This window comes from Calidris pugnax, unplaced genomic scaffold (genome assembly GCF_001431845.1).
Source record: "Calidris pugnax isolate Ruff unplaced genomic scaffold, ASM143184v1 scaffold19, whole genome shotgun sequence".
Classification (NCBI taxonomy): Eukaryota; Metazoa; Chordata; class Aves; order Charadriiformes; family Scolopacidae; genus Calidris; species Calidris pugnax.
The window spans coordinates 4931049-4954559 of NW_015090775.1; the positions used below are offsets into that span (position 1 = coordinate 4931049).

Sequence of the window (23511 nt, forward strand, 5' to 3'; positions counted from 1 at the left end):
GGTGATGCTTATGTTATTAGCCTGCATAGGTTGTCTGATCCTGACCTCAGGTGTCTTTTGAAGCCATTGGTTAACATCAAAATAAATGGAGTAGAAGTCCTGACAAATGTTCCTCAGATTTGTGGAAATGAGTGGCTGAATGATAGAGATCTGCGCTTCAGTGTGCTGGATTAATTTGGGTACATGGAGCTAAGTTGTCTTTGTTCCATGTCATATGATGGTAGCTGGGGGACATGCAGGTGACATTCACCTCCTGCTCCGTAGGTTCGTTAATAGGACACGAATAGTGGTAGGGATTTTAGGGTGGCTGTGCTGGAGGAGTATGGAGTTGGAGCCACAGGACATACTTCTGTAGAAACCATGCTTGGTCAGTTTGCTCAGTCACAAATACTGTTTCCCCATCTTCTGCGCAACAGTAATAATTTTTATGCGTATCCATTCTATTGTTTTATGAACTTCTACTTAGGACTACTTCACCCAAGTTCAAGGGGAACACAACTTCTCTTGCTGTCTGCAGCAATCTTGACCGCTTTCTCAGTTCTGACACTGCTGCACGAGTGACACTGAACTTAGGGTGTTCCTGTAGGTCTGCTGGAGGAATTTGTCCTGCTCTGTTCAAAGCTCCAGCTAGAGTTTGTGGTTTCATAATGATGATTCTGGGGGACAGGTTGGGAACTGCAGAATACTGGAATGTTGGGGGAGCCCAGGTCGGGGGGAGGAAAGGCAGATTGCCAAGCTTGGCTGTCTTTTCTGCTCTGGGACTCGCCGCATGTTGCCTCAAGCAGAATTGTTTGGGGCACTGGAAATGGTGTAAAATAGATGAGCAAGTATTGAGGGGGCTTCGTTCAGATGGGAACAAGGTTTGTGTATCACATTGTCACCACGTTAGGGGTGGGTTTTTATATAAATTGGCTGCACTAGAACACCAAATGGCTGCCTTTGACTAGAAAAATATACCTTTGCAGGCTGAAGTCAGCAGGGTCGATCAGACTTCACCCTTATGCCACTAGATTTGTAAGCAAGCAATAATTGGAGTAGAATTAGCAAGAGAAACTCCCATTTTTAATGAAACTGTTTGAGCATATATATTGTGGTTTATAGCTTAACCTGATTTTTTTTTTTTTCCTTGCAGAGCAGCTTTTATGAACTATTTCACTATTAAGTATGCAGTGGTAGTGAAACTTCTAGACTTTAGATAGCTAGGCTGGCTCAAGGTATTCTCGGCTGCTTAAAGTAAGTGTATATAAAATTTCACATCCTAATATAGCCACACTTAATATCCTTACATCATGACTCAGAGGTGTGCTTGAAGAGCTTTCAGAAGCTCGGGTTGACTGTAGTCCAGCCCAGGAGCACGTAGAGGGGCAGACTGGGATGTTAAAAGTTACTTCATTACTGACAGCGGGTACCACTGCTCATCATCAGGATGGGTGCAGCTGCTACACTGACAGCCTGACATGTTTCATTTTCACTTATTTTTGGGACATGGACAGGCTTGAGAACTCGGCTCATGCAAATCACATGAAGTTCAACCAAGCCAAGGGCAGGGTCCTGCACCTGGGACGTGGCAATCCCAGGCAAATACAGGTTTGGTGGAGAATGGCTGGAGAGCAGCCCTGAGGAGAAGGACTTGAGGGTGTTGGTGGATGAGAAGCTCAACATGAGCCAGCAATGTGCACTGGCAGCCCAGAAAGCCAACCCGAGCCTGGGCTGCATCAGGAGAAGTCTGGCCAGCAGGGCATGGGAGGTGATTCTGCCCCTCTGCTCTGCTCTGGTGAGACCCCACCTGGAGCTCTGTGTCCAGATCTGGAGTCCTCAGCACAGGAAGGACATGGACCTGTTGGAACGGGTCCAGAGGAGGGCCACAAAGATGATCAGAGGGATGGAGCACCTCTGCTGTGAGGACAGGCTGAGAGAGCTGGGGTTGTTCAGCCTGGAGAAGAGAAGGCTCCAGGGAGACCTTAGAGGAGCCTTCCAATGTCTGAAGGGAGCTAGAGGAGAGCTGGGGAGGGACTCTGTCAGGAAGTGCAGTGACAGGACAAGGGAGAACGGTTTTGAATTGAAAGAGGGGAGATTTAAATTAGATACCAGGAAGAGATTGTTTACTGTGAGGGTGGTGAGACACTGGAACAGGTTGCCCAGAGAAGCTGTGGCTGCCCCATCCCTGGAGGGGTTCAAGGCCAGGCTGGATGGGGCTTGGAGCAACCTGGTCTGGTGGGAGGTGTCCCTGCCCAGGGCAGGGAGGGTGGAACTCCATGATCTTTAAGGTCCCTTCCAACTCTAACCATTCTGTGATTCTATGTGCTGTAAGGTTTTGATGATTTGTGACTACTATAACAGTGATTTGACTTACCTGCCTGAGGTGACTAATTGATGTTGTAATCATTTGGAGAATCTTTTCAGACACTCTACCTGTTGCGTTATTATCTGGTCGTACCTGGAGGCTGTGTTTGTGTCAGTGGAAATGCCGCTGTTACGTGATCTGTCCACTAGAGGGCACTGTTTCAGTATCTTTAGCAGACGCTGTGCTGCAGGGAGCAGTTCAGCTGCCTGGGAGGTGGTGGTGGAGGGCACCTTAGTTCTTGCTATTCTCCTCAGTCTCCTTAACCTCAGGTGATCCTACTCTCGCCAGCTTCACCATATTCTTATGCTGCTTTTAAATGTTCTCAAAAGTTTTCTGCTAATTCATAGTAAGACTCTTGATGATTTTTTTTTTTCCTGTCCTTTTGCTCTTGTGTTGTGATTCCTTCTTCAATATTATTAAACGATGAGAGATCAGGAACAACTTTTTTTTTTTTTCCTCAAACCTCCTCTGTATTACCTGATGTTGCATTGTCAGTCCTCCTCCCCCTTTCCTCTGAGCTGCTGTCCTGTACTGTCCTCTGCTCTTTCCACTGCTTTTTTCCTTGATTCTCAATTGTAATCCTTTACGGACCTTTAGTCCTTTCCTGTGAGATGATCCATTATTTTTTTGCTGCTGGTTCCCATTTCCAGACCTGAATTCTATTTTTGCATTCACTTTCTGGTCGGGCCAGAATAGCTGTGTCTCATTGACCGTGTTCCTTTAACAGCCACGTGGTCACCCTTTTATCATCCTTGTGCATTTTGCCTTCTTCCAGAAGAGAAGTTCAAAACTTTTCTCCTTCTTTTTGTGTGTACTCATACAGCTTACTGTTTCTGTGCTCCACCATCTCACTTGTCTTGCTCTCTGCCTGTGACCAGCACAGGAGCTTGTCCCTTCATCGCTGTTAACCCTCTTAACTGTGTCCTTGATGTTATTTAACACACTGCATTTAACATCCCCCGGTGTCATTTTTATATTAGGGTGTCTCCTTCCTAAGTCACCTTTCTGGCTGCAGCGTGTCCCAGGATGTGTTGGAGGTAGTCCAGAGGCAGGTACCAACACTGCATCTGTCTGTTCTGAATTCCTTCCCTTGTCCTGTCCAGACTGCTGGAATGTGTTATGGTGTCTCCCACTGGTATTGTCTGACACTTTGCATTTTGCCTGGTATTCAGATTATTTATATAGCAAACTTGCTGACTTCTGGAGAGAGCTAGATGCTCATATACTCTTTGTTACTTCTTGTGTTCTCCTCTACTTTGCTGCTGCCTCTGCTTCCTTCTGTGCGTCGTTCCACACTGTTGTACTGCCATGATACACCCCAAAATGGGGCCACTAAGTTGTCTTTGTGGTGAAACTTGGGTTGTGTCTAAAGAACAAGACTTCTGCCCAGCAGCGGTCTCTCTGCTGTGCGTGGCAGTGGTGATTCAAATGAACTGTAAGCCTTTCATTTCTGTTTTATAAATATATATTTTATTTTTTTTTTTACTTCCCATTTCTGGTGTAAGGATATCCAAAGGGAACTATCTTTATGAATGCAGTGCACAGGGGGGTGTGAGGAGGGAAAAGGAAATCCCTGTATGTATGCCTTACTAAATTTGTGACATCTGAGTTCTCCACAAATGTTTAGATTAAATACCTTGTTAGCTTTTTTTCCCTTCCTGAAAAAAAAATCCCAAAGCTTTGGTTCTGAGAAAGTACAGATGGTACAGCATTTTAGCTTTAAATAATATAAATTTGGGGTTTAAGAAGCTTTGGGAGAATGAAGCAGAATAATTTATGAAAGAGTTTTGTACTGTAATGGTATAAAGACTGCGTGCTGAAACCACCCCAATTTATGCATAAATTAAATTGTTAAAGTTTGTGCTGTATGGCAACAAAATCAGTTTTGCCTCATAAGTAAGCGTACATGCTAAATACAGCACTAGACACAAATCACTTGTCTTTAACATAGTTCTTCAGAAGCTGTTATTCTTTTCTTACTAAAAGGCATCTGCAAGCATATTAACTCATTTTTTGTGAGTCTCAATGTTTTCTACTGTGTTTTAGTACAAATTTCTTGTCTCTTTGCTTATCTACCAGTGGCTTAAAATAGCTGTAATGTTTTTTTGTGGAAGCTGCATATAAATGATCTTTCTCCATATGTACGTACAGGTTGTAATGTAAAATTGTTGAAAATCCTCTTGCCGGGTACAGACTACTTACAAGTTGGCATTTTTAATGCTAGTGAATGTTGCACAAGTGAACTCACTTCATTGAAGGGCTTAATTTTGTATCATCTTAAAAAATTTACTGTCTGACAAGCCGAGTGAAGCTCTTTTGTTGCTAATATCGAAGGACAGAGGTGAGAAGGCAGATTTGGTCTAGATTGTATGGAAACTGGACTTAGTTTTGTATACTTGATTTTTGTACTCTATTTTCTATGTGTTCTTTTTGATCTAGTGATTGGATGTGTTGGTTCCCATCGGAGCACTTGCCCATCTGGCTTCTCACTCTTTCCCTGCCTCAAAAATACTGTAGAGCAAAATAACCCTTAGGGTGAAATAATTTTCCTGATCTTTCTCTGAGGATGGGTAGCTTGTGGTAATGTGGCTTCTCTTCTCTGAGAGGAACATCTTCCTGAGGAATATCAGGGAATTCCTGAGTAAAAGGCTGAAGTGACCTTGACCTGTGAGGGGTAACCTATCGTGTCTGGTCAAGACCCAGTGTCCAGGGCATCTTTGGTTAGTCCCTCTTGTTAAACTGCTGAAAGCAAGCTAAGTAGACTGAAGTAAAGAGAATATTGAGGGAGGGGAAGGTGAACATGCTGAACTTCATCTGGTTTGATTGAACTAAAGCTGGCTACTGTGCGGTAGTGTGAAACTCTGAAGAGACCATGCTTAAACAACTTCAACACCTGAAGAAGACTCACTAGTAGTCTCTCCCTAACCTTAGCCCCTGGTTTCTAATATTTCTCTACAAACTCTGAAGTAAATCTTACACTTTCATCTTGGAGAAAAACAGATTTGTCCTTTGTCTTCACAAGATGTCATTTGATTCCTGGTCTTTTCTCAGCCTTTCTTGTGCTCACAGCACTTCTCCTTAGACTCTGGCTTCTAAATTAAAACAATTTATTGATAAATTGCTTTGTTAGTGTGGTAGCACATCAGTGAACTATAGCATAATTTAAACATCTTCATAAGAACACTTTCATAACTGCAGTGCTTCTGTGGATGATGCAAAAAAGAATTCTGCTGATTTCTGGAAAGAGCTGAAGATCAAGGAGACAAGTTTGTTTTTTAGTGTTTTCAGTGCGAGGAAGGTTAGTATCCACCTTAGGAAGAGGGTAGAGGGTCAAAAGGGGAAATTTGAACTACATAATGTGTAAATTAAGTACTGTGTACCTCAGTTGGGATCAGGAGTCTCTTCAGTTAACTGCCAACTATGATATCAGCATGCCTATGAATATTTAAAATGAAAACTGTTGTGTTCTCCCTCTGCTAATTCCTCTTTCATTTCGGTGAAGCTGATTGCTTCTGTCTCAGTATAACAGAACCCTTGTCAAATTAATCTAAACATGACTCCAGCTATATGAGTACAGTTATATTGGATGCACAGGATGCATTATATATTTAGTATTTCTAAATTCTTCCTCCCTCATGAAATGTGAGTAATGTTTCACGTCTTTATGACCTTTACTCCAAGGGATCCTTACTCATGAAAAGTTCCTGTTGATGCCAACTGGATTAGCAACAGTCTGCAGAACCGGGTTTATCATACTGTATAGCCCACAAGTTTTACTTTTGGCTAAAGAAATAGGTTCTTGCTCTTGGCTAGAAAACCTTACCTGGGACCAACAATGGACTGATAGCACTCTCAAAGGTCTGCATTGAGTTCTCTTTATGAGTCTTGACCAGCTTTTAAGTGGAACAGTTTAATGAGAAGCTGGCATAGGCTGGCATAAATCTCTTCTCTGATGGGTAGTGCAAAATAGAGCTTTATTATAAACTTATTTAAATAAATAGCTCTTCTGAATAAATATTCCCTTAGAACCTGTGCAGGTTGGGAGTACTACTGAACGTCATGTTCCTAGGTACTGCAAAATTACTTCATTAACTAAGGAAACATTCTGAAGAAAACGAATTCTGCAGCTTGAAGTTTCTAAAGATACGAATGCCAAAGAAACTAATCATATCTTTTAAAATTCTTTTTTCAGTTGTTGTCTAATTCAAAATCCATTGAATTCAGTTGGAGGTTTTCTGTAGCTTTTGAATCGTATTTATGGAGGAGATTGTAAGTTTACTCACACACAGTTCTATGAATAGGCAGGTATTATAGATACTCCAAGCAGCAGTGGGACAATGTTTATTTTGAACATTGAGTATTAAGGTATAAATGAAGTAAAATGTTTGACTCGGTTTCTATACCATGTGTTCCTTTCATGGAGACTATGATTTTCACTAAATCATTTCACTTGTCCAATTGAGTAGTTTAATAAGCTTGTCTCTTGTCATGTTTTTCATCTGAGCTTCCTGGTCTAAAATGCCTTTTATTTCAGTTTTAAATTGTAAAGAAAATTTTGGTATGGGTCTCTTAATAAAAGAGTCTTCAACAATGTTTGATTTAATGTTGGTCCCTGCTAAACAAAAAATCAGACTAAATTTCATCTTTTAGATGAAAAGCAAATGGAGACTTACTCTTGCGAATACCTGAGTTTGTTTACTTTTAAAGTTGTGTTGTTTTCCAGTGCCTCACAGAAGCTTTAAGAGAAATCCTGGAGATTGCTTGCAGAAATAGAGACTTTCTGAAGTCTGTGTGTTTTCAGCTGTATGAAGGGCCCTGCCACCAAAAGAGGATTGAAACCTAGATGAATGACTGCGGAGTGGAACTGGAGGGGGAAAAACTCACTTCCTTTTCTCCTCTTCCACTTTCCCTGTTCTTCCTCCTTGGTTAGAGGTTGGGTATATGAAAGGAGCTGGATCTGAATGTCAGTCATAGGTAGTGGTATGAGAAGAACTTGACTTCCTGCTTTATGAGAAAGCTTGGATGTAACCCCTTCTGATATGATTTCAAAAACATACATAACTTTTGAACAGCTGTTGCTTATGTAGGAATAAAATGTAATAACTTGCCTTGAGTGAAAGGCTGCTCTGACGAGAATATATTTTAGCACCTAAAGAGTTGCCACTAATTTCAGGGCAAAAAAGAGCATACTTGTTTGTAAATGCTTTCAAGTATAACAAGTTGCCAATCCTTATTTCCAGGAGCGTGATCAAAGTCCTCTTATTCCTTGCTGTGCAGCCTGTAGACTCTCACTTTTACTCTCAACCATGCTCTCGAAATCAAGATGAAGTCTATAGCTGTCACAGTGAATCACTGTGTGCAATTTCCAGTATTGCACAAGGGGAAGGAAGCTACTCATGGTCTTGTGAAGTGAGACTTAATATGAATGGGGCGTCTTGATGTGACTGAAGCTTTACAGAGGAACGCAAAGGCACTGGGCTGCCAAATTTTACTACCATGTGCTGAGGAGGAGTTTAGTTGTTAATGACACTGGGCAGCAGATGGTCTTAGAAGAGTTGTTAAGACACTGTGGATCGTACTGTAAATATGTGGGTGAATGGAACCAGGATGCTGACAGTTCACTCTCACAGCTCGTCATGAGAAGGTGACTCGAGTAGAATTCAGTATTGCCAGAACATGAATTTCTTGATATTTGGCAGTCTGCTATATATCTGGGAAGAATTGTGCAACATAACCGTGGGATGGTAGTTGGGACCCACTCAGTCCTGTAAAGTTCAGAACAGAGGACACTCTATGGCTGGTCAACCTTGCTTGACCACCGCTGATCTTCAGCCCTGAAAGTACTGAACCTGTAGTTTAGCTACAAGACCAGTACAGGAGTTAATTGTGGTCGTCTTTTTTTTCTTTGAATCCAAGAGAGCATTCATTCATCTGAATTGCTGAACCAGAAGATAAGCTGTTACAGGAAAAAGTCCTCTCTCCCCTACCAGAAGCCTACTCTTCTGTTCTTCCTCCTCAAGAAATACCTGCAGCCCCTCTGTCCAAACGAAAAAATACAATTGTGGATTAAGGCTTTGTATTTTGATTTAACAGGGTGAGATGCAAACTATTTTAACCATATCCTTTGGAAAATTTTAGCCTTTTTATCATCTCAGTCTGCTTACCCATGCAGCTTTTAGAACAGCTTGAATAATATAACGATATAAAGTGTCCTAAGTGTGATTCACAACGTAAAATACAGTATGTAGGAATTACACAGATATATCAGAAGCTTACTTGACAGCGTGCAAGGACATAGCTCCTGTTTGTCACTAGGGACACTTACTCACACCTTTGCCCTGACAAAAGAAAATCAAATTTCAAAGCTCTGATACGCCAGCCAGTGGAAGCTGGATTTTTGCCCTGTGTTTGCAAGCAAGATGAGCAGGTAGGGTCTGAACCTCTTCAACTGTGGTGTAGGCCGTTGAAACTAGGGTTCTTTTTGATGCTGTGATCTTCAGTGCAAGTGTAATTTTTATTAATAAATCTCTGGAAACCATTTTCTTCCTGGCTTGAGGTCTAGCGTTCATCTTTTTCTAGGTAGTTTCATGGGGTTTTTTGGGTTGTTTTGTGGGTGATTTTATTTCTTTATTAAGATAACTATTCACCTTCTTCCTTGAAATTATTCTTCCTCTCTCCACAGTGTCCTAGCTTCAGTTAGAAGTGAGATACAAACTTAAGAATTCATTTAGTCTTAAGGGGGCAAAGAAGTTGGTTTGGACGGGTATTTGAAAGGACACATCTACTAAATCAGTGTTGCTAATTCAAGGTAGCTCAGTAACTGGGCCCAGCTTTTTGCTTTGATGTCCCTTATTGTTTGGACTCCATCAGGCTCCTTGGAGAGCACTTGTCCCCATTTGTGGTCACAGGTGCAGAATAGCTTTGCTGCTACTCCATGATGCAAGAGGTCGTTAGGTAACTCAATCTGCTGTGAATGGGACCAACTAAGTGTAAGGTGCCCATTGGCCAACGCTGATTGAATTGAAACACATGCTGGGAATGGCTAGTTTTCCTCACGTGAGGGTAGCACTGACAAATTGTTTCTATAATCTGATGGTTTCTGTAGTCTGATGGTTTCTGTAGTCCGGCCTCATAGCAAGATCACAAAGGTTTCATGGCTTCTTCTCTTTGTAGTGATAGAGTGATCCCTGGTATAAGATGTACTTATTTTTTTAGTTGACTTTGAGAAATTTCAGTGTCTTGGATAATGTCATTTTTCCTTTATTGTCTGGTGATGGTGTTCAACCTGAATAATTGAAATACAGAGTTGCAGCCAAGCTGCCCCCTGGTTTGGTGAGTCTGCCCTGGTGAACGTCAGGCTCTTGTTCCAGTGTTCCCACAACACAGCTCTGCATTACATTTGTTTTTGGTTTTGTTGTTGTTTTTTTGTTTTTTTCCTGGAAAAGTGTAATTTCTTACACCATCAAAAATGGTGTAAATCAAAAATTTCTTACATCATCAAAAACCTTCATACCAAACTTTTATTAACTGCTTCAACAGTGTAACTTCAGAAGAAATGTATTTGGTCACTGTGTTGTTGAGGCTTTGACTAAATAAAACCTGTATTTGCTAGTACTTCTGATTCCTAAGTCTTGCATAAACACAGTGTCTGCTTGAGAAGAGCAGAAACATGGTTTGCCAGTCCACTGCATCTCATCAAAGTCAAATTATAAAGTCTAATTTCTGAAAGGAAAACATTTTAATACTGGTAATTACTGTTCTGGTGAAATATTGAGGCTGGAAACAGCTGAATTATGTCAATTAAAATCCTCGCTTAACTTCTGTTAGGGAATAATTTAAAACAACAGTAGTAGTACATTATCCTTTACTTTCTGAAGGCACGTAATTCATGCTGTCATTGAGTGACAGATATGCATGGGCCAGTTGGAAAATACCGCAGAGGGAGGGCTTTTAAATGTTCAGATTTGCCTTAATGACTTCCAAAAAAAAAAAAAAAGGGCTGCTAAAATTCTCCTGCAATGAATATGACCCTCAACAGTAATATTTATGTAGTGTAATTAGAATGTTTGTTAGGGATCCTGGTATTGTTCGCTATGTAATTAGACATATAATCTAGTAAATGTGACATACTATAATGTTCTGCTTTGTAAACATTATTGACTCCATTTTAAGATTAAGATTGCCTCCTGCCAACAAATAAAAGAAAATCATGGCCTCATAAAAACTTCTGATTATTTAGATGTGTACTCTACGGGTTTCTGATGCAAACTTGAGACTGAACCAAGGTGAATATTGAACGCAGGTGCAAGCTTCAGTGCAGGTGATTTGCCAACCTCCTTTTATGTAAACCTCAGCTGTCTGCTTAAATCTCACTAAGTGTAAGGGGGAAAAGGCAAATCTGAATAGCTTTTTAATCTCACTTGTACAAGCATATTCATATTGTGCTTCTGCCTTATTTTTTGTGTGTTTCTAGACAATAAGCAGATGTTGATTTGTTGGTAATCCAACGTAGCCATGTATGTGTATTGATCAGTTAGTTTTCACTCATTGGAAGTAACTGAAAATGGGCTTGGCTGAAGTTCATCTTTTAGGGCTGAACTTCATTTGTTTTAAGTTTTGTTGTATCTTAAATGGGAAAAACTTGGATACTAGATTATTTAAGCACTAAACAGAATGGGCTATTGCTAAAAATGAATTTGATGTTTGCTGTTAAAGACCTGCAAAACTGTTGTCTTGTTGTAACTGCTTGTATCATTCATTTTTTCAATTCAAACAATGAAATGATCCAAATCTCTAAGGCTCTGTTCTTCTGAGACCCGTGTGTGCTACACGAGCTCCAGAGGATGACCTGCTTCTCTTTATTAGTCTATGAGAGCATTTTTTTGTCCTTGTCTCTTTCTGCAGTGGTCTTTGTTAGTCAAAATACCTTACAATATTGCTAGTAATTTTCTGAAGAGTACAAAGTGACTGCTCTCAGGGATGAGAACAGATTGCAGATAGGAGGCTTTTTTTGATATAAACTTTGCTTTTCTTGCAGTAGCTATTAGATGCTGTTTCTGCTGTCAGCCACAGTAGAAAACAGAGCGAAAGGCAGGTGCTCGTAGAGCATCTCTAGCCTGGGTGGCTTGCTTGAGTTGTGGTCTCTCACTGTGAAAACTTCTCCCACAGCTGTGCCAGCCAACATCGCAGACCTGAGAAACATAGAAGTGCTCAACTTTTTCAACAACCAGATTGAGGAGCTGCCTACACAGATCAGCAGCCTTCAGAAGCTCAAACACCTGAATCTTGGGTGCGTATCTTAATGGGTTTGCTGTAATAGAGGTACCCTCAAAGGTTGTCAAAACTGAACCTGGAATTTCTTATTTTTTGCTATTAAAGTTTCTTTTTAAAAGTGTGTGTGATATCTCAGCAATTGTGGCTTCAGCGTTTTACTCACTTACCCTGGTATACTGCCAACCATTTAAGGTCAAACAGCAACTCACATTCATCTAATACTGAAGTCAAACTTAATAATTATTGAATTTTACTTCCTTAGCAACTGTTTCTTAATTTGTGGTTGCTGTATAAGAGACAGGCTCTATATTCTGCTTTGTTTATAAAAAAAAAAAGCTAATTTTTCCATGGTAATCTAGGACTTGCATTCCAAAGTCCTAAATTTGGAATTGAAGATGTCTCAATTTCTATTAAATCTGTAAAAAAAGCAGCAAACCTTTAAATATCATGTGTATTTATTTCAAAGAGCTAGTATTGACTGAATTTGAGCTGGAGTTGTTCCTGTTAGGTGTTCAGGTACTATATTCCAGTAGAGTTGGTGATACTTTATAATATCTACACTTCCAGAAGGCTTTCTGGAATTATTAAGAAAATAAATGTGAAGCACAGAACCTTCTTAAAACTAACTGAGCCTATTAAACTGTAATTAATTAGAAAAACACTGGTTAGGGGTAAGCTTTAGCTTTATGGGCTTCTCACAGAAAGAAAGTTTGTATTTTTTCTGAAGACCTGAAACTGAGGGGTTTTTTTTACTATTTTAAATACCAAATTATTTTGGCTAAGATATGTGTATTCTGCTTTAGATGCTTTTGTAAAGTGCTGATAATTGAATTGCATCTCAAACTGTTGGAATGCCAATAAATGTTTTCATTACTATCTGTCTTCTCTGGTCTTTATTTGGTCACTTAGGTCTCTAGCACGCCTTAATATCTGTTTGAACATGGAATTGCTTTTCAGAGGAAATATTAATTCATGATTGGGATTCTATGTATCTCGGGGGGTGAATCCATGAACAGCCTCCGGGGGAGAGGGGAAGTTTGAATTAGAGCATAGATTATTTTGGGGAGGATTTTGGTGCAGAAGGGTCGGGTGGCGGGGTGGAAAGAGGGAAGCTGTGCTGCTGCACTGAAAGCTGAATAATTAAATTGAAAAAAAAATGGGAAGGTGAGTGTGGCATGGTTTCTGTGACACAAGCTCAGTGTTTGAACTTCTGCAGGGCTGAATAGTGCTGGGCAGGGACATCCAGCTGGCTCTTTTTCCACACCAAAGAATAGATTCCCTTCTGCCTGTTGACAGTAGGGAGAACACTCTTTCACTCCCTGTTCCTTTGCTTACAAAAGGGAGGGCTGTCAGGGCCACTTATTATTTTTACTACTGAAAAGGGAGCTGCTTTCTTCAGTCCTATTTCATATGAAGAACAATGTTTAAAAAAGTGACAGGCCTACCATAGCAATAGTGGAGAATTGCCTTTCTGTACTCTTATAGCTGCTACTACAATGGTTCTAAGTGCAAGTCCCTGGTAGGACTTCTTGCGGGAGATAAGAAGGAAGATTTCATCTAGAGGTTAGTGATAGAGAGCTGATCTCTACAGGTTCTTGTTCTGGTGGGGCTGGCTTCTGCAGAAGTGGGAGAGGAAAGGTGAAGTTACTGTCTGAGAGTCTGTACAAGGAATGTCTGTGCTTCTCCTGCCTTTGCCCACGTGGGTGTGTAGTCATCATGCTTAGTCTGGAAGTGCAGCTGCTCTTGTGTTTAATTCACTGTCTAAATAACTTCTAGAAGATGGGCTTATTAGCTGTCCTACAGATATATTTCAAGTTATTTATCACATAGTATAGCACAGTGTTTGACAAACATTGCATGAGGGAGATTAGAGCCAAAAGTCTTTATTCTTTGGTACATAACTGTCAATACAGGACTTGAGTTTTCATACCTTTTAGTGTTACATCATGCTTCATACATCACATTGAATCTCCTCATGACTTCAGCTGTGGCTATTGCTATTTATCACTTTTGCATCAGGAGGAGTGTAAAATTCAGGATATATTTGGAAATAACCTGTGAAAGGTCATGATTGTTTCCAATCATCATGTAAGAATAAAATCTCCTTCTTCAGAATAGCTGCCTGTACATGCTTTTCCTGAAGATGCCTGTCTCCTCTGTTCCACGGGTGGCAACTGAAGCAAGACCCACACACCCGAGTGTTGTGTTTGGTGCACACGCAGTGGGGGCAGTACAAAGAATAAGCTGGTAGTGAGATGCTGTTCTGTCAAACACGGGTGGCAACTGAAGCAAGGTCCACACACCCGAGTGTTGTGTTTGGTGTACACGCAGTAGGGGCAGTTCAAAGAATAAGCTGGTAGTGAGATGCTGTTCTGTGATAACAAGCCAGAGCTGTAGACAAACAGTGAGGTACTGTGAGTATTGTCTCCAGCTCCTTGCCTTTCCTTGTCACTGCAGCAGCTCTAGTGATTATTTGGATCACCTTGTTCAAGTCCTTTGAGGTCAGAGAAAAGTTACGGTTCCCTGTTGCTTCTCTGTCCTGGGTTATCAGAGAAGTCTTTTCCGACTGTTAGCTTTCCCTGTGTTCTTCTGGCTGTTGCCAGTGGGAACTGCTATCCTAAACCCTCTCAGACAGGCTGAACGAGCTATATTTAGACCGAGCCTCATCAATCAGAGGACTGGCATTTTATTTACTTTGTGCTCCGTGTGCATCAATAGCTATCTAGCAACACAAATTTGCTGTTTTTAAGAAGGGGTTCGAGCAGCAATTATCAATGAACATAAATACCATGTAGTTGAGGTGTTCCTCTTTGTGTTTGGTGCCATGGTGAAGAGCTATGTGGTTTGGCAGAATGGCAGATGGTCACGGTGATGTGCAAAAGGGTAATTTGTAGTTTAGCCAGAAGACAGGTCATCTCCTGAGGACTGGCTCTCTCTGTGGCACGCTGTTGAAGCTGCGTGTGGTGCTGTGGCACATCTCTCCCTCGTGCTTCATGTTTCAGGTGTGGCTGTTGGCTGACATAGCTGACAGGATCCCTTGCTGAGTGTGTAAGTTTGGGGCATATTTATGGAAGTGAGGGATAATAAAAGGTCTGCATCACCAAAGGCTTGCTTAGTATCTCGTAGCGTCAAGCCGGTTTCAAAATGAAAGCATAATTTGGCTTAGATTACATTATTTTTTTTTAGAAATGAAACTCTTGTTGCCTGTATTATTCCTACTAGATGAAATGAATACTGATGTCACGTTCTGTTATTCCTTCTTTGTCTACAGCATGAACAGGTTAAACACCTTGCCAAGGGGATTTGGCTCTTTACCAGCTCTGGAGGTTCTTGACTTGACTTACAACAACTTAAATGAAAATTCTCTACCAGGAAACTTCTTCTATCTGAGTAAGAAACTTTTCTAAAAACTCTACAAATCTGCATGATATGGTGCTTTGTTTTCTGCAGCTGAAATTTATTTCACGGAGACCAAACTCCAACAGAATTTTTTCTGATATTTATGTTTTCCTTTGAATATCTCTTGACTGTTTCTACATAGCTCAGCTATATTTATCAATTTTATACAGTCACCTGACACCATTGGACATGAGAAGACTTGGTTAGTAATGGTATGTTAATTTTCTTTTGAGTAATATCTCCTTGGGTCCCATATACTTAGTTAAAACTTAAAAATTCACGGAGGCTTGCAAACTTCAGGGGAAAAAAAGCTGTTTTGCAAGACAACTGTTGTGTGTTGACTCTGGAAACAGTTGTGTTCCTGGTGGTTCATTACTGAAATAGTTTTAACAGCACGTGGATGTCGAAGCATCCAATATGTTAAAAAATGATGGTAAGGTTACGAAAATAAAGGTATTGTAATGCATATGTGCAAAAGGGCTGCGTTATGGTTGCCTAAGCAACTTGAATTCTTTCTGAATTTCAGTGATTTTGCTACCTTACTGGTCTTTTCATTGTACTGGGCTGAGGTGGCTCCGGGATCGGTGCCTTTAGCAGCAGAAGTGATGGGTGAGGAAGGAGGGATTTCATAACTGTACCCTGGCAGAGGGACGTTTTTAAGTCAGCATTATTAAAAAGGGTCACATATAATGAAATGAAAAGAGGAGAAGGAGTAAACCTCAAGACAAGTGGGATCTCCTCTCTGGTGAGGAGGAGAGGGTTTGCTGACTGACCACCTTCCTTCCCCCTGCACCCAACAGTTCTTTGTGAGTCCATTTTAATTTTTTTGTCTTTTTTTCAAACTGTCATGTATGCTCATTCAATAATAGCAAGCTACGTGGTTGTGCTGGGTCATCTCTTTTTCTGTGAATTTCAGAGACTGAGCATGGAAATTATAAATTATGTAATTTGTGTCTTCTGTATTAGTCTCTTTTAAGATCTCTTCCCCAGCATTAGGCTCTGCTTTCTATAGAGCTTAACACAGATGTGTATTTGTCCAAAAATCTCATATGATTGGGTTTTTTTTAATGTTTGTTTAAGAAGCAAATTGATGTAATAAATAAGAATCAGGGGTAATAAAGACTAATGACTGTATTCTGATAGCTGGGCATTGAGACTATATGCCAGAACCTGCCAGAATCTGCTATTGTAGAAATTGTTAATTGTGCTAGTCCTTTTGAATATAGATGTTTTCCTGAACTCACCAAAAATACAATAAGCCAGTAAATCTAAGTTTGACCTGCTTGTTACTATTGTGAGCCTTGGGTGTGTCAAAGGCTTTTCACCAAGTCAGGGTTATTAATCAAACCTGACTCCCTTTTATTGATTAGACCTCAACTGGTTGGGTTATATGCCACCCTGTTTATATATTGCTATTTAATTTGCAGCCACCCTGCGTGCACTCTATCTAAGTGACAACGATTTTGAAATCCTGCCGCCAGATATTGGGAAGCTCACAAAGTTGCAGATAGTAAGTAATTTATCTAAATTCTTGGAAAATCAATTCACTTTTGCAGTGCTTGTAGGAATAGAATCTAGTCAATTTGAGGAGTAGTAGGGTATGTTTGCAGGAATAGACCACTACACCTGGAACAGTTTCTTGTTTACCAGCAGACACTTGTAAATAAATTGGAAGAATTGAGCGTTTAGGAGAAAGGTGGGGACAGAGGGAGTAGAGTTCTGTTTTGGGCTGCTTTATGGTCACTGAAAATTGTTCTGACTACTTTCTATTCACTCTTAGCTGAGTCTTAGAGACAATGACCTGATATCCCTGCCTAAAGAAATTGGTGAGCTCACTCAGCTTAAGGAACTTCATATCCAGGGAAATCGTCTTACTGTGCTGCCCCCAGAACTAGGTAAGATTATGGATGGCAATTTATTTGAACAATAATGATAATACTGCAGTGTGTTTCCTCTGAAACAAAACCAGTTGTTAAACTCTAGGAAATGATCATGCTTAAGTCGTCCTTGCCGCTAATATTTACTTTCCCCAGAGTAACACTCACTTTTTTCTTTCATACTGGATATGCAGGAGGCCAGAAGATGATGTTTGTTTGGTTTTATTAGCTTTTTTTCATGTAACGTTTTCTGTGTGTATTAGTTAGTACACCTGGCTGCCAATTTGTATATAGCATCTTGCTTTATGTAACACATCATAAATATTGGGTCTGCAAAGCTATTCTTGTCTCTGGCTGGGTTTTGAGAACACTGTTTGGATCAGCCAAAATTATTTTAAGTAAGAATGATAGTAGTGTAACTGGCTTTTTAGTGACGGTTCCTGTGAAAATGGAAGCTTGATCAACTAAAGTAAAATATAACTAAATTAGAGGAATTTCTGTGTTCTCTTTCAGTAGCCCACCTTCTTAGTGAGTTGGCAGCTCTTTCACTTAAAGCAGTGGAGTTGGTTGATATACTTTGAATTTGTGTTATTTGCCATTTAATTATGATTACAAGTGGCTTCTTCCAACCTATAAGGTAGAGTTTATATTTGAAACTTAAGCATTGATTTTGCTGAATTTGTATTGTAGTATTCCATTTTATGCGAGGCATTGACTTCAACAGAAGTTGTGCTTGTTTCCCCCAAGCTGGAATTTGGTTTCAGATCTCTTTAAAGATTGTCATAAAATATTTTTCATTGGGAATAATGTGGTTGCTGGAGAAACACCTGTTACACGGGGTTTATTTCCTGTTTCCTGTTATTGTGGACTGTTATATAGGGAAGCTTCTTTGTTTCTACTAGTAACTACTTCCAAATAATAGTTCCTAAAACTCCGAAAGATAGTGACTGAAGTTAGCCTGATAAAGCAAAATTATTTGTTGGCATAAGAACTTGCTTCAACCATTGGCAGCTGTGGGCATAAATGTGCCAGTCTGCGACGTACGCTTTTTGTTTCATACAGCAAAGTGTCTGCTTTTTTTCTGTGTGGTGGGGGAAGGTGTTTGTTTTCAACTCACTTGTTTACCCACCATGGGTTTTCTGCCTTTATCAGTCTAGTGGACTATACCATGATGAGTATTTCTTTTTTTTTTTTTTTATTTCTCACCACTGCTAGATGAAAGTTGCTCTCATTTGCTTAATTTTAGATATTTATTCCTTGACACAGGTATACTTACTTTTTGTAAAAGTAATACGGATTTATAAAGTCTCTTTCAACAGCAATAACATTTCAGAAGCATGTAGTACCTGTAAATGCACTTTTATGTAGCTTCCTAAATTATAGCCTTGGTTTTTTCCAGAAAGTGGAAAGTTAAATGCTGCACTGAGTCTAACCACCTTCTGTGGCTAATTAAATGTTCTAAACATGCTGCTGCCTTACAAACATAACAGCAAATTTGCTTTAAATGGTTTTACCATCATTGTCCAAACGGAAAGGAAATGTTTGAAACTAAATTCTTTGTTTATTTTGCACTGACCTGCAAAACTCAGGATGGCCAAGGGAAGCATTTTTCCTTTAAGTTAACATTGGTTTGCTTTATAGAACAGTATCACAATCTGGTAGAAAAAGGGCTTGCAGTTTTTCCACACCTGATAAGGATGAGGTGCATTGCCACAGCTTAAGTCCTTGTCACCTCCGTTCTTTATTACAGAAATGCTATTCTATAAATTATACTTTTCTCTTCATGTGGTGATTTACCCATGTTTCATTTTATGTTCTTACCAGGATTCTCATTCGTGATCAGCTGGCGTAATTTCTATTGCAGTCTGTCATGTGTAGCACTATAATTTTTTATATATAGATATATATAAAATTAAAACAGCCGAGGTTGTGGGGTATATTTCCAGAGAAGATTACACTGAAGTCTAGATTTATAACTTGTGCAACTTGCAAGCGTATTTACTGTGCAAAGCAGTGTTGTTGCTTGCTTGTTAAACACCTGGGCAAACATTTAGGGAATGGATTTCAGGCAGTGGAGCAGGAGGCTGGGCTGTGGAGGGCCTGGCTGAGATGGGGTAGGAGCAGGCCATGGGCAAGCTTGAATCTGCTGAATGATTGGAAAGAGTCACTTTATCTCTGCAGCCCTCTTTTCCTCCTGCAAACTAGGGCAATTTAGAGAAGCAGGCGCCTTTGCAGGCAGTTTTAAGTCTGCCAAGGAAAGGTGGTGTGCCAGTGTTACAACCTGAGGAGTGGACTGCTAATTCCCTAGTCACCATCTGAGGGAAAAACAATTTTACCTGCTGCCTGACTTCCCCCTCCTAAATTTTTAAAACTGAATTATAGCGTAAGGAGAACTATCCAAACACTTTGTGCTGTGCATGTTGGATAAATAGCTTTTCAATGAGCAGGTCCTATTTGCATTAATTGGAGATACTGCTGTTCCATTTAAAGTAAACAATCTTTCCTCTCTCATTATCACTTTCATAATTAAAGGTGCTGAAGGCTCTCGGCTTAGCTCGGCACTGGTGGACAGCAGTGAATCATTAGATGTTCATTTACCAGGGAGATGGGCGCAGTATAAACACCCCAATAAAATAGTATATTTGAATGAGGAGAAGGGGAGGAGTACATTAAACTGTTTTTTAAAGGTAATAGAAATAAAAAGAGTAGGGTGTGACAAAAGGCCACAGACAGGCACTGGGGTCACAATTTTGGAATGGAGAGATATTGATACATAAAACCCTTCAGTCCACTCTTAATTTCACCTGTGGTGATTGAGTGTGGCACACACACACCAGTAAGAGGGCTGGGCGAGATCAGCATTGCCCTCCTCTGTGTTTAGCAGAGAATACCTGTCACTAATTTAAGAAAAATATTCTTGCCCAGGGGGAAGGAGTGCAGTGGTGCTCTGGGTGAGGGCGCCTGTCTGTAAATACAGTACGTGTGAGCGATGAGCGGAGGAAATGGCTGGGAGGAGGTGGGTGGAATTTGCAGCTTGTTTTTATCATTTGTCTCTGAAAACCTCGGCCGTGAGGAATGGTGGTGGGCAGTCATATATAAACTTTAAAGAGGCGCTGGCATTTTTTTCCTCAGCATTTAAAAGGTTATGTGCTGCATTGCAAGACAAATAAATCATGATTCACTGCAACAACAGAGTTGCAGTCAGTTATATAAATTGCCAAGGAAGCACTAAATCTGTCACTTTGTGTGTTCTGACCGTTTAACAATTGGAATGGTGTTAGGAAAGGAAAGCCGAGCAGAAACAAGAACCACGTAACGTGACAGATGTAATTAGTAAGATCAATGATGGTGTTTTAAGTTCATTGTATGGTCATCTGGGTGGACCCCTATGTGCCACTTAAAAGACTTCCTTAGCAGAGCTGGGAGTATGAGTAGTGTAAGGTGCAGAATATTCACAAAGTTGTAGCCAAACGTAAACAGCCACCCAGAGAATGTGACTAGCTCATCTCTGTGGATTTGTGTTGATGATGTGAAAACAAATGGCAGATTTTTAAAACCAGATTCGAATGTTGGCGGTGCTCGTTCCCCTGCCGCCAACACGCCGGCGCGCACACGTACAGGGAGTTTGCTCGTGGTGATGCATGTGGGAAGAACAGCCATTTCTAAGGATGCATATTTAATTACCATCCTTTTTCTCCAGAATTGAATGTTGGCATCTATGGCTTTTAAGTACACTATTCAATACTGTTCTAGTTTATCAACTAATTTCCTCAGGTAAAGGGAGACACTATCGAAACTGTGACATTAGGTACGTACTTGAAAAGTGGAAAATTCAAGCCCTTTAAAAAAGAAAAACAACCCTTTACAGGGTAAGTAGCCATGTTCCTTTTTAAGAAGGCTGAAACATTTTGCAAATTAAATCTGTATGTTGGAATGGCTAAATAATTTTTTAATCATTTTTTAGTTTTGAACAACTGAGTATTTTCTGTGGATAAAGGATTGGCTTTAAATAGTAAGTTCAAGGAATCCTGCTGGAAGTCTCAATGTTCCCAATCACAGAAAGACATTTTAGAATTTAGGATTTTGAAATGACTCTAGAATTTGTGAATGAATATTGTATTACACAAAGTAGTTGCTGTGGTTATTTGTTCAAGTTAATATTACTTGAAATAGCAGTTTACTTAGGTAATTGTAATGGGCACGTTAAACATAGGAATCACTTAATTCACAAAAGATTTTTGTTTTCTAAATATACTTGACATAAACGTCAAACTTTTCTTATTTTGGTATAAACCGTCGCTGTGCTCTACCTGTGTCACAACACAGTGCCCCTCACACCTGCAAACACAGTCTGTGGTGCTCGTTGGAAGCCTGAACTTCCTGGGGCTCTGTGGACACCAGCTGAGCACTGGAACAACTAATTGGTATCTTGCAATTAAAAAAAAAATTACCTGTTTCTACTTTTGGAGCTAAAGCAAGTATAAGAAAGTAAGGAGCTTTATTAAACTTCCCAGTGGATAAACAAAATAGCTTGTTTTCTAGGACTACTGATGTAGCAGTTACTAGGAATAATAGTAATAACAATAATTAGGAATAGTAATAGTAATAATAATCATAAGGAATAATAGAACAATGTGCATAACAAGATAGGTCACAGACAGATTATTTATGTTAAGAAAGGCATCTCTGAAAATTTGTGAATATTCTAATCGTGTTTCGCATTTTAAGCTTGTTTTAAGGTAAAAAAGGGGAAAAAAAAGCCAACACCAAAACCCACCACTTTCTACGTAGCGAGAAAGCAGGCTGGTTCCACAGAGTCCTTGGTAGGAGTTAAGGTGTATGTGAAGAGATGACAACTCTTCGGTTTCATTATAGACAGAAAGATGTTTTCTGTAGCCCATCTTTTAGATTTATACCACGGGCGTTCATTTCCTTCCACTGCTGTAATTCTTGCCAAACTTCCCAAGATTCAGATCAGTTTTTAAAATATGCAAGTCCTACTGTCACTTCTCAGATGACTACAGTGTGTGTGTAGGATTTCCTGATGTTGACTGTGCTCTGATTATAAGTACCATCAGCATAATAATGATGTTTCTGTCGGCAAATATTTAATCTGTTCTGTCAGAGCTGTGGTAGGCAGGAGTACCGTAATTAGAGCCAATCTAAGCAAATGTTATAGTTGTTGTTAAATTTTGTTAATTTTCCATGTTTCATAGTACTTAAAAGTGGTTTGGCTCTTCTGAGTACTTGGCAACCTCTATTTGAATGGAAGTTTCAAAGGTGCGAGACAAAAGCAATACAGTGAATCCTTTTTGAACTCATATTTTTAAATTAACTGGATTTTGGCCTGATAGGGACCCTTCAAAAAGAGAACGCTCTGTTGAATTCCCATGTAATTGAGAATCCCAGGGGAGTTTCTGAGGTTGGAAAAAATGTACATTATATTTCAAAATAAATTGGGATGCTGATCCTCTAAGCCTGTAATACTTCCTGTGCCATTAAAACGTCTTTGATGTTAAACTTCTTTGACATCACGTTAATTCCCTTTGTTCCAAAAGCTGTCTGCCACGTGTGTTTCTTGGGTGTCTTAACTGGGAACAACACTTAGCAGTGGCTGACTGTTTGCCCCCCGAGATCCCAGTCAGCGCTGGACGTTTCTTACATGAAGCAGTGAAGGAAATGGTATTTCCAGCACGTTGTTGCCTTTCAAAGACAGAAATTGGTGAAACTTAGCAATACTGGTAGGTCTTCTGGTAAATGCTCTCTCTCTTACGTTAGGAATGTGGGAGAAATGAATTTAATAGAGTTGTAAGTAATTTGAAATAATTTTGGAAAGAATATAGAAAACATTTTGAAGTAATTCCTTGGATTTTTATCAAAATGCTGTTTCTTCTGCCATTCCCCTTAGCTACCCACATGATGGCATCAGCCAGGCTGGTTGCCTTGGTACCTGAAGGCTGTGTGTGGTGGATTTGGCTGTTGAAACAGCGTGATTTGTCATGTGGAAGTCCAAGCCATCAGTAGAGTGTTGTTTGGCTGGGAGTTCTTTGTGTATTGAATCGAGTATGTTCTTGGTTTGTGGCTTTCATCTGTGAACAGTAATGTTATTTACCCTTTCTGCTAGTTGTCCTGCTGTGGTCAGGTTTGTTGTGTGGAGTGGTGGTAGAACGTGCCAGGGCTCTCCCTTTGTCCCAGAGAGTTAACCACGCCTCCTGGCACCTGAATATGGAGATGTGAGTTTTCCCAGTCAGGTTAGGTCTATATCCTGCCTGTACTTAATACCTGAAATGTGGTATTAAGGGGAGAAAAGGAGAAGTTCAGCATTTCATCTGTTCTTTCCCAGGCTTAATCTTCAGTCCTGACACATTCTGGAGTGAAGGTCTCCTTGTGCCAGACTCCCCATTACACCTTCTGGCTGACCTTTGCTATGATGCTGGAATTTCATATAAATTTCTCGGGACTAAATTCACTTTGTTTTAAACTCTCTTCAACGAAAAGTTGAGTTGGGGCAGTGCTGGAGAGTAAAATCCTCTTCCCATAGGATTGTAATAGTGGTAGCTGAAGCAATACCAGTTTGCCCTGTATCACTTCACCTTTAAGTCAAGGGTAAAGAGCTCA

At 40.1% G+C, this 23511-nt stretch overlaps 1 protein-coding gene across 1 annotated transcript in view; it reads left to right on the forward strand.

The window, feature by feature from the left end:
• The window catches only part of RSU1 (Ras suppressor protein 1), a 53793-nt gene that overhangs the window by 22766 nt on the left and 7516 nt on the right, over positions 1-23511 (forward strand). The window contains exons 4-7 of the mRNA XM_014945854.1: positions 11513-11633; positions 14889-15007; positions 16444-16526; positions 16797-16911. Of these exons, the coding sequence (XP_014801340.1) occupies positions 11513-11633; positions 14889-15007; positions 16444-16526; positions 16797-16911 (438 nt within the window). The remainder of the gene's footprint in view (positions 1-11512; positions 11634-14888; positions 15008-16443; positions 16527-16796; positions 16912-23511) is intronic.